The sequence below is a fragment of the Erpetoichthys calabaricus genome, chromosome 14 (genome assembly GCF_900747795.2).
Source record: "Erpetoichthys calabaricus chromosome 14, fErpCal1.3, whole genome shotgun sequence".
Lineage (NCBI taxonomy): Eukaryota > Metazoa > Chordata > Cladistia > Polypteriformes > Polypteridae > Erpetoichthys > Erpetoichthys calabaricus.
In genome coordinates this window covers 98,364,280-98,376,405 of record NC_041407.2, presented here as the reverse complement: position 1 = coordinate 98,376,405, position 12,126 = coordinate 98,364,280, and the positions used below count along the sequence as shown (strand labels likewise).

The following is a 12,126-nucleotide window of genomic DNA, read 5'->3' as shown; positions in this document are numbered from 1 at the left end:
GGGTGTCAGATCAGGGGAGTGTGGAGGCCATGGCAATGCTCCACCATGAACTATCCATCAACCTAAAAATAATCCATTAGTGTTAACATAATTTTGACTCACCCTGTATATATATATATATTTCTGTATGGCAGGCATCTAAGTATCTGCGCTGGTATCCAGAATGTTGCCGGTTTGAATCCCCGTCACTGCCAAAAGAGATCCTACTCTGCTGGGCCCTTGAGCAAGACCCTTAACCTGTAATTGCCCCAGGGGCGCTGTACAATGGCTGACCCTGCACTCCCTCCCCAAGGGGTATGCGAAAACTAACAAATTCCTAATACAAGAAATTGTATAAGGCGAAATAAAGAACAAAAAAAAAAGTCTACACCAAAATGTTAGTGAGAATTAGTTAATCAGTAAAATTAGTGAATTTTTCAAGGGACTGGATACTTTTTCAGGGTGTTATCTTGTACAGTATGTATGTGTATTAGAAAGCGGTTTTTTTTATAATTTTTGGTTTAAACATTTTAAATTACGTGAAATAATATTTGTGTCCATCAGTGATAACATAGGCTACAGTAGCCCTCAAACATGCCTGTCAGCCCTTAAAATTATAATTAATATTTGACTATTTGTCGAAAATCTAATTTTTTCGACTTGATTTGTATCTAATAATGATTGCTCTAGGGCATTATGGGTGCTTCTAATGTTTGTGAGCTTAAGTCAAAAGCGATGTGCCTTAATAAGCTGATGCCACAGTGGTAAGGCCAGGGATGGGGGGATTGGGATGGCGGTTGGGGGTGAGAAATGCAGAATAATGAAGCAGAGCAGGAAATGTGATTGGCCAGTACTGCATTTCAAGCACGTCCAGGGCATATTGGGGGAGTCACATTAAGAGGTGCCACCTACCACTCCTGTTGCTTGGCGCACTCTCGCTGCACTGCTGCCAAGCCAGTCTGGGAATCTGGCTCTGTAGTCTTATGTTACCTTAAATTAATTTAATTGCAGATGAGTGATATTAGCTTGGTTTTAGCTGTTTTTTAGCACTGTGATGGGAGATGCAGTGCGGCGTCCAGCTTTCAAACGGCTTTGGTATACAGTGGCCGGCTGGATAAGCCATTGCTTTTTTTGGCTGAAGTTCAAAACCGCAGAAGACACCAAATGTGTTCTGCTCCGCTTGAAAGCATGCCTTCAAATATTCTTTCCATCTGCTCTGCTATCCAGTCAGGCGAGCTGTCAGAAAATATGGCCTGCGGGAAGCCGGGGACAATGAAGAATGGACAGTGTACTGGACAGACTGCTCTGTCTCGCTGGACCGTGTCATGGAACTGAAACGCTACCAGGTATTCAACCAGAGGCCCTGTCACAAGGATATTTGAAAGTTAAACTTTTCTTTAATGATACATTTTTTTACATAATCTGATGCCCACAGTCTTTTCTGGCAGGAGTCACCAGTCCAAACAGATTAGATTCTTTTTGTCTTCTTTTAATATTTCTTTGTATTGCATGCTAGCAATGTTGCTATATGAAATTAAGAGAGATTAAAGGACCTTTTGGGAAATTGAATTATGATAAAGAACAGTTTTCAGGCTGGGCAAAGACAAAAATTCTCCATGACTCATGGAGTTGAAGCTAATGGTAAATGTTTGCTCTTAACCTGTATCCTTTTATCTCCTAGAAAATCAACCACTTTCCAGGAATGAGTGAAATCTGCAGAAAGGATCTCTTGGCTAGAAACATGAATAGGATGCTGAAATTGTTCCCCAAGGAATACAATATTTTCCCCAGAACATGGTGCCTGCCAGCCGAGTTAGTAATACCAACCAAAGCCACCTACCGTCCCCCCTTCACCCTCACCTGCTCAAACATCTGGAGTCTGCTTAACACAGAGGTTAACTAGTAGCCCACCTTTAGTTAATGCTGTAATGGTATTTCATTATAGAATGTGCCAGAGAATGGAGCAACTGTACTGTAACTTTATTATCAGTATCCCTTCAAAAAGCCTAAATCATTCAGCCAGTCATTTCACTTCTTTACAATCAGTGCATGCTTAGTATGTAGCGCCTTAACTATCTTGCTAATTAAGAGCAATATCTTAGTTTATTGAATGCCAGAGTCATAAAGAAATGAAACATCTAAACAGATGTTGCCTCCCTTTTGTTTGTGTTAAGTTAAAAACCTGAAAATGTGCCCCACTGACTTTATTAACCCAATCAGACCTTCAAGCCCAGCACTGTCCATAACTGAGCCCCCCACTGTGTTTGTTCAGGGTTCACTTGTGCTTGTCTTCAGATTCCAGGTGTTGGGACTGAGGCTGCTACTTTATGCTGTGTTTTACCTTCCTAAGAATGTGATTCTTGATTGTTTTAAATCTCATATTTCTCTGTGTGTGAGACGTAGAGGTTCTCTGTACTTTCTCCTGTTCTAAACATGGGCAATTTACTGCACACATTTAAGCTGCTTACCAATTTTCTTTAGTTACAGTGATTTCCAAGCCTATAGCCGAGCAAAGAAGCACAAGACGTACATCTGTAAGCCGGATACTGGGTGCCAGGGCAGGGGCATCTTTGTCACCAAGTCAGCTAAGGACATCAAGGCCGGCGAAGACATGATCTGTCAGCTGTACATTTCCAAGGTGATCCTGAAAACATTTTGAGACATTTCAGCAGAACAAAATTCATTTGGTGTAAAAATGGTGTATTATTAAAACTAACATTAATGCACAATGCAAAGGGCTAAAATTATAAATAATGCCTACTGTATATAATATACACATATTAATTTACATACATAGGTTTGCGTGTTTGTTTATAGTATATGCAATACTTATAGTAAGCATATTTAATGTGTATATACTGTGGAAGACAGGGGGCGCTACAGAGACCCAAACCCCAGAGATAACTGACACACACAGGTACAGATTCAATTATAATAGATTTTATTCCACCAAATACCGTATAGAGAACATAAAGGGACAGTGAATCCTTCCTTTTCTCTTCTCTTATCCTCTCTTCTCGCTACTCCTCTTCCTCTCACAAGTGTTGTCCTCTGCCTCCCGACTCCGACTTGAAGATCCCTTTAAACCAGATGCTAGGAGTACTTCTGGTATCCGCCCAAATACCGACAGGGGAACTTCCAGATCAGGTGGAAGTTTCTATAATGCATGGATGGTTCCTCTCTTTAGCTCTTCTCTGGCAGAACCCATGGCACGCAACAGGGCTGCACCACAGGACTACACTTCCCAGCAGGTCTGTGGGCTGAAATATTGGGGCAGCAACACGAAAATGCTGCCCTTTAGTGTATTGAGGAAAGTCATCTCCCCAGATCCCTTCATCTTTCTGGCCTCTTTCCCTGGCAAGGGATCAGCTCTTGACCTGGTCAAGATGCCAATCAATTGTTGTATGTCCACTCCTGCATCCACCTCCTGGCAAGGGACCTTCTTTCCCTCTGGATGAGATGACAGACGATCCCTAATGACACTTACAAATATATATATATATATACTAGACATTAAGCCCGTTACAATAACGGGCGCTAGAATAGTAGTGCATAAACATTAGTAGGAACAGTCTATATTAAATGGCAAAGGACCGTCTGTTTTCTGTTACAGTAATAATAATAATAATAATAATAATTCATTACATTTATATATACTGGCTTGTATGTGGCTGTAATATGCATCACTGTATTGTGTGCCTTTAATTTTCTCTCACAGTAATACGTCTCTCTAGCAAGTATTTTAATTTGTGCTGGCGTGCAGCCGATTATTGTATGTATGGCGTCTCCCCAGCAACGGATTTTATGTGCATGAAAATAAATCTACTTTTAAAAGTAATCCTATTGTAATATCATGAAAATTCATATATTTAGGAAAACACTTTACACTTTACTGGGCCAAGTTTGTTAACCGCAAATCTGACATCCTCAGAGTGAACACTTGCACAACAACAAACACTAATCCCACCTCTTTGGGGAAGCTGGTCTCCGCGTCTCAGTACCCAATTGGATTTTTCATGCGTTATGTTTTAGGTCTTACCTCATTTACTGAAATCTGATTGGATCGGCCACGCGATATTTTATAGGTCCCGCCCTCTCTGTCTTGTGTGACGCGTCAGGCGGCCTTTGAAGCATCGCCCCGTGCCCCGCGCATGCACACTTCACCAGAAGACACACACACACGGACACATGGACACACACAGGGATTTTATTAAAGAGGATAAAACTACTGGGCTTCACCCCCTGCTCGCTTCACTCACCAACCTCCCAGGCCTGCGCTATGCGCCAGCCACTTCACGTCTCTGCCGCTCGCATATGTGGATTTCACTTTCACCAGACAACAAATCTTTTAATTCTCACAGATACGCCTCTTCATTGGGAAGAAACACTACTTTTCCCTGATGGCAACATGAATTAGACAATCTACAAGTCTCCAACATTAAGTTGAAATCCAAACAATATATTTGATCTCTTTTCACTTTTCTGTTATTTCACCAAGTAATAATTTCCGTTTGCTTGCGCTAATGCGATCTTTACTATCATTTTTTTGAGACTTTCAAAATTTAGTACTTTCATTATCTCTAACCTGCTCTGCGTGTGTATCATCACGCCAATATTTTTGAATTCTTTACGATGTTCTGCTTTGTCATCTACTCTTTGTCTTTTATTTCCGTCGTGGTTAAATCTCTTGGCACAAAGTCTCGTCTTGCGGGATGTGAAAGTATCTCTCTGAAAAAGTCAAATTTTTTTATTATAATAGAGAGACATAGATTAGCTATGCTACCTTTCTAAGAAGGTTTGAAATTTAATTAAGTGACATAGACCTCAGTGTTAATGTTTCCAGTGCACCATCTATGCACAAGCTCCATGTCTGTGTTGATTTATCTCTGGTTTCTTTTGTTTTCCTTCCACATATTGTACATTTATTGGGTTATTTGACACCTCTAAAATGTCCCGTATGTGTGTGTGAATGAGTGTGCACTTTTGATGGAATGTTTTTTTCTTTCTCCCTAATACCCTTAATTTCATCTAATAAAAACTGAAAGTAGATCAATGGAGGTAATTTTGTTTGAGTTCTTGGTGTTTAGTGTTAACAATTCTTGGCTTTCTAAGCCCCTCATATTGCTAACTTCTGCTTTTATTTTTCAGATCTGTTTTTACTTGTCACTTATGTTGCATTTTTTTTTTCACCTGTGGCCAGTCCAATGATATCCTCCCCAACAGACTCTTTAATATCCTACCTCTCAGGCCGCACTCAGTTTGTTCAGCTTAAAACTTTCACATCTCCACCCACCACTGTTACTTCAGGTGGGCTCTGTCCTGGGGCCCCTCCTTTTCATTATTTACCTCCTTCCCCTTGGTAATATCTTTCGTAATCATAACATTAGCTTCCACTTTTACGCTGATAACACCCAGCTCTATCTCACTAGCAAACCTACTGCTTCCCTTCCACCCTCCTCACTTATTAATTGCATAGCAGAAATCAAATCCTGGTTTTCTTCAAATTTTCTTAAATTAAATAGTGACAAAACTCAGGATCTCCTCATTGGTACAAAATCAACATTATCCAAAACTGAATAATTTTTCATTTGTTATTGATAATTCCTCTGTCTCCCCTTCACCACAGGTTAAGAGTCTGGCTGTCATCCTTGACAGTACTTTATCCTTTCAGTCCCACATCAATAACATCTCCCGGTCTACATATTTCCACCTGCGTAACATTAATCGTATTCTCTCCTCCCTGACTCCCCACACCACTGCTATCCTTGTTAACAGCCTTGTCACTTCTCGTCTCGATTATTGCAATTCCCTTTTCTTTGGTCTTCCTCACAAATCTCTTTATAAGCTTCAACTGGTCCAGAAATTCAGCTGCCCGCATCATTACTAGAATCCCCTCTATTCCCACCATATCACTCCCATCTTGCAGCAGCTTCATTGGCTTCCAGTTAAGTTCCGCATTCAATTCAAAATTCTTCTGTTAACTTTTAAGGCTATCAACAACCTCGCCCCTCCATATTTGTCTGACCTCCTCCATGTTGCCATTCCCTCCCGTACCCTTAGATCCTCTTCCTCCATCCACTTGACTGTCCCCTTCGTCCGTCTTACCACTATGGGGAGCAGAGCATTCAGTTGCTCTGCTGCCCAGCTCTGGAACGCACTACCATCTGAGCTTAGAAATATTGAATCATTTTCACTTTTCAAATCTAAACTTAAAACTCATTTGTTTAAGACTGCTTTTTCTCTTTGATTACAATTGCTCTGTCTGATTTTAATTTTTGTATTTTAGTTTTGTTTATAATCTGTGTTTTATCTATTGTTCGGTGTCCTTGAGTGTTTAGAAAGGTGCCTACAAATAAATAAAATGTATTTTTATTATTATTATTTAATAGCAAGGCTGTTTTTGAGGCATCACCATCATTGGTTGTCTTGTTCTCATTAAGCCCCATCCAATCCCATTTTTGAACAGACTTTCAGCCTCACAACAAAACCTCTTAAGGACATAGGCATATCCCACTGCACACAATGTCACTCCTGTACTAAAAACTGGATACAACTGTTGACTGTGGGTGGGGGGAGCAGTGAAATAGTATAGCCAAATTCCAAAATTGCCAATTTAAAGTGGACCAAAACTAACAACCCTATGATGGAAGCCAGAAGATTCCCCAGGCTTTACCCCAAGTTCCCACATAAGACTGCCAATGTCTATCATCAGCATGATCCTGTGTAAAGTTAGCATAATGTTAAAGAAGCGCATTGCGGAATGGAGGATAATGCAGGAAACACCCTGGTTAAGGTGTGAGTTCGTGAAAGGGCCCACACTCAAAGGGTTATTTTAGATTCACCAATTAACCAGTGTGGGCAGGCTGAAAGAATTTTCAGCTGTAATAGGATGTTAATGCTTTTGAGGTCTTTTTTGAGGCTTTCATGGCCTGGCCAGGGGTACTTCTTCTTTAGGTGGTCAAACAAACGTTTTTCTGATCTAGAGGCACCATGTTTGATTTAAAATAATATTGATGTCTCAGGAGACAAGAGTGAGAGGGGAAGTGAGTTCCTTGCTTGTATCAACCTAAATGACATACATGTAGGGAAGTGGGAGGAAAACACATGCAGAATTGGGGATGATGTACAACTCTATGTGGATGGTGAATAGATGCTGATTTTGAACAAACAAGGCTGGATTCGTCAGGCAGTAGCTCTAACCACTGTGCCACCATCACACATGTGAAGGTTTGTGTGTCATTATGAATGAAACAATTCTTGCTATTTTCACCATATTTTCACAGTGACCCAACTGCACAATTCATACCAGAGGCATCAAAAGACTGTCTTGTACAGCTGGATATGCTTTTTGGAAGCTTGAGTTTACTCTAATATCTTTAGCAGTTGCTGGTATACACAGCCAGCTTTCCCTATGACGCCTGGCACAAATACTATATTTGGCTGTCTTTTTTTTCCACATTCATTTAGTGGCACCAAGTGTGTCTGAAAATGCTTATATTGAGATAAAACAACTATATTCTGGAGGATGTCACTCATTCTTGTTTTGAACGCTGTGTTCAGGTGATATTCTTGCTGGCAAACAAACTCCTGTTTTTTTTTCTCCTCTCTGCAGCCCTTCACAGTGGATGGCTTCAAGTTTGACTTGCGAATCTACGTTCTGGTGACTTCTTGTGACCCCTTTAGGATCTTTGTTTACAATGAGGGCCTTGCTCGTTTCTGTACCACAAAGTATTCAGACCCAAACAATGCCAATGTAGTAAGTTCTGGGACTCCTGGTTCTTGGATGCACTTTTGGCAATCATGGTATAGTTGCTTCACTTCTAATTATTTCATTTTACTTTGTTCTTATCATTTCTTGCATAACAGGATGATATTTGTATGCATCTGACCAACTATGCCATCAATAAGCACAGTGATAACTTTGTCCGTGATGATGATACGGGTAGCAAGAGGTAAGTTTAGGGCTATGAAAAAAAATGAACTTCTTGTACAATTTATATTTATACTGCCAAGCATGAACAATTGTTGGTCTTCTAAATCAACTAGGCACTATACATGCAACTGCAAACCAGATATTACCTAGAAGAAAAGTATTGTACCCCCCAATACCCAGACAATAGTTAAGACATTTCTCTCCATTATAATAAAAAAATCCTGGGACGAGACGAGACTTTTTAGCCTGCGACGAGACTTGACTTTTTCAGAGAGATACTTCGAAGTCCCACGAGATGAGACTTTGTGCCAAGAGATTTAAACACTCCCATGGCTGGAAATAAAAGACAAAGAGTAGATGACAAAGTAGAACATTGTAAAGAATTCAAAAACATTGGCGCGATACACGTGCATAGCAAGCTAGAGATAATGAAAGTATTAAAATTCAAAAGTCACAAACAAATGTCGTAAATATGACATTGGTGCAAACAAATAGAAATTATTACTGAGTGAAATAACGGAACAGAGAAAAAAGATTGAATATATTGTTCGGATTTAAACTTTAAGTCGGCGAATTCATTTTGCCATCAGGGAAAAGTAGTGTTTCTTCTCAATGAAGACGCGTATCCGCGAGAATTAAAAGATTTGTTGTTTGGTGAAAGTGAAATCCACAGACACAAGCGGCAGAGACACGAAGTGGCTGGCGCGTAGTGCAGGCCGGGAGGGTTGGCAAGCGAAGCGAGCAGGAGGCGAAGCCCACTTGTTTTATAAAGTATCTATCTATCTATCTATCTATCTATCTATCTATCTATCTATCTATCTATCTATCTATCTATCTATCTATCTATCTATCTATCTATCTATCTATCTAGGCCTCCAGGGGGTACTACAGCTCCCCAAACACGCAACACAGACAGGCTCTGGACACAAGTCTTTGCTTTTAGCACAGATGCACATGCTACTGATTAATTATATTTTTCTTTGTTGTTGGGATTGGTATTTTTGTATGAGCCTGGTAACTCTCTACTTGGGTGCAGTCACTAAATCTTGGTCATTGTTGTACATGACAAATTCATCACTTATCATGTCGTCCCTGTAGGAAGCTGTCAACTTTTAACAGGCACATGGAGGAGAAAGGCTATGACATAGGAAAGATGTGGGGGGACATCGAGGACGTAATCATCAAGACGCTGATCTCAGCCCACCCTATCCTTAAGCACAATTACAACACTTGTTTTCCCAATCATGTAACAGGCAGTGCATGCTTTGAGATCCTGGGCTTCGACATTCTATTGGATCGGCGGCTAAAGCCTTGGCTGTTAGAGGTGAGTACTGTTATGGGTAGCCCTGCACTTTATTCTTGGATTTGGTAACCATGGTGTAGCAAACTGCTACATCTGCAGCCTAAATCAATTTATATTAACTAAGAATAGATTTGTAAGGATACTGGGGATCAGTGGCAGAGCTAGGACTCAAAGATTTAACTTGAAGAACTAATGGGACTTGATGTTTCAGTCCCTATGGTAAGTCATCACTCTTGATGTTGATGGTAAACTTAGAGTGGTTTACAGTGAGGGTAGGTATACATCATTGAAGCCATCAGATGGGCACCTCCCTTCTTTGACATTTCTTTGATAAGCCCCTGACATCTCCAGAAGACTCAACAGTGTTACCTGGCATCCCAGGTACACCCCTCTCTGTTCCATACCCTCCTGTCTTCATCTTGCAGCTCATTTGTTATCTTTCTTTTAATCCAAATCCAATTGCTTCCTTTTTCTGCTGCATTTGACACAGACTAGATTACTTGTTGCAGGGAGTGACCCCACTCTCCCATCTTCATCAAAAGACTGGTTGTAGATGTACCAACAAATCTTCTGCATCCCACTTCTACATTAAAAATCTTGGTCTTCTAATCATTTTATGCAGCTTAATTTGCCAAATAAAAGTGTCTGGTCTTTCTCCTCTCATAAGCTTTCTCAACACCATCTTCTCATGGTACTCTCAGTTCCACAACATATGCCAACTTGGCTGTTGTTGACCTTAGGACCATGTCTGGTGGAAGTGTGTTAGCCATAATATCTGAAAACACAAGGAGCTAAGAGTAAAGTAGAGATGGACTATGAGATGTCCTAGTGTACCCCTGAGACCTGTTGTCTCTCTGAGACCATTCCTTGTGCCTTCGTCAAGTCCCATGGTTCCATTGATTCAGTTGAGTCATCAGTCTATTCCCACTTAATGTTTGATGTTCTTGGCCCTCAATCTTATTAAAGAACAGCAGTGTGGTGAACTATTTGCAGACCTCATTGGAGGAACTAGGAGGTAAGTCGCTGGCATTAAGAGGCTTTGATTCATTATTTTGGTGGGGAGAGTTGATCTACAGACATAATCATGAGTAGTGAATGTGAAGACTACCACTGTACTGCTTGTCATGTGCAGGTGAACCATTCGCCCAGCTTTACAACTGATTCCAAACTGGACAGAGAAGTGAAGGACAATCTCTTGTATGACACTTTGGTCCTGATCAACCTTGGGGCTTGTGACCGCAAGAAAATCATTGAAGAGGATAAGCGTAAAGCGAAGGAGAGGCTGCTGCAACAGAACCGGTCCCGTGAAGCACGGTAGAGCATCACAGAGCTAAAGGGGCATGAAGGGACCTGAAATGGAGCTTGGGGATTAAGGGCTGAGGGGCAGTTTTTGGGGATCAGCTGAATTAACCTTGTGTATTGGAGTACAGAAACAGGCATAAAAGACGAGGGAGGAATAAAAGAAGGTTAAAAAACACACAATGGAAAGGATTTAAAAAGGCTAAGGACAAAGTGGCACACCAGCAAAGAGAGCTAATGCCCCAGTACCTGTTTTTACCTAATCTTTACTATTGAAAACAAACCAATCTTTTATTTAGATACCATCTTTCCTACTTGGCATTCTACTAACGTATTAAGGTTCTGCTTATTGAAAGTCACTCAAACTAAGAAAGAACCCATTAATCCATCCATTGTGTAGGTCACTTAATCCAATTCAAGGTTATGTGGCACTGGATGTTTAGCAGGAAAAACTCTTAACTGGGAAACAGCCCATTCTACACATTTATACCGGCAAGCTTATGGTGTAATTATTGGTAACTTTCAAAAACTCTCTTTTAAGAACCATTGACAAATTTCTGAAATTGTCATTGTTAGACAGTGTTGGAAGTGGTGCCACATAAGTGCCACTACACTCTGTTAATGATTGATTTGCAGATGATATCAAACTAAGTGGATTGGCAGATAATTAAGAATCTGTTGAATCATCAAAGAGGGGCTTGCACAGCATACAGGCTTGGGAAGATTTGTGACAGATCAAATTTAATGTAATAAATGTAAATGATTACAATTTAGAAGTAAAAATGTTAGGTTTGAATACACAATAGGAGGTCTGAAAATTGAAGGAGGTTCTGCTCAAGCTTTATAATGCACTGGTGAGGTCTCATCTGGAGTACTGTGTGCAGTTTTGGTCTCCAAGCTACACAAAGGACATAGCAGCACTGGAAAAAGTCCAGAGAAGAGCGACTGGGCTGATTAAGGGACTACAGGGGATGAGTTATGAGGAAAGATTAAAAGAGCTGAGCCTTTACAGTTTAAGCAAATGGAGATTAAGAGGAGACCTGACTGAGTTGTTTAAAATTATAAAGTGAGTTAGTCCAGTGGATGGAGACTGTTATTTTAAAATGAATTCATTGGAAACTTGTTAAGGTTAAACTTCACACAAACATTTCTCCGCACAGAGAACCATAGGCACATGAAATGAGCTAACTTAAGAGACTTTCAACTAGACTTGATGTTATTTTAGAAGAATTTAGTAGATATGACTAAATAGCTTTGTTGGGCTAAAAGGCCTTTTCTCGTCTAGATTGCTCTAATGTTTTCATCTCTTAATAGAGCCGGGCATGGGGGGTTGAACCCCTTTGGAGTTTCTAGCACTGCTATTTATTTACTTACATTTGATTGGTGAGGAGGGAGCAAATAAAGTGTTTGTGTGTGTCAGGGATTGATGTAAGACTGCATGCCAGTATGCACTATGCACTGCCAGTATGCAGGTGCGAAAAATGGGGAAGTGCCAACCCCCTTCAAACCCCAGTGTTAAAACAAATTAACATTATGTGCAACCTTAATTTTACCTTGAGAGGAGGTATTTCAACTTGTATGTCTTCATCTTTTCCATGTCAGAGAGCTGTTC

At 40.5% G+C, this 12,126-nt stretch overlaps 1 protein-coding gene across 2 annotated transcripts in view; it reads left to right on the top strand.

Moving 5' to 3' along the window:
- ttll6 (tubulin tyrosine ligase-like family, member 6) overlaps positions 1-12,126 on the top strand; it is a 70,596-nt gene that overhangs the window by 33,673 nt on the left and 24,797 nt on the right. For both annotated transcript variants that reach the window (XM_051918834.1, XM_028819632.2), the window contains 7 exons: positions 1,207-1,325; positions 1,661-1,791; positions 2,461-2,617; positions 7,592-7,735; positions 7,846-7,931; positions 9,011-9,236; positions 10,348-10,529. In XM_051918834.1, coding sequence (XP_051774794.1) covers positions 1,207-1,325; positions 1,661-1,791; positions 2,461-2,617; positions 7,592-7,735; positions 7,846-7,931; positions 9,011-9,236; positions 10,348-10,529 — 1,045 coding nt within the window. The remainder of the gene's footprint in view (positions 1-1,206; positions 1,326-1,660; positions 1,792-2,460; positions 2,618-7,591; positions 7,736-7,845; positions 7,932-9,010; positions 9,237-10,347; positions 10,530-12,126) is intronic.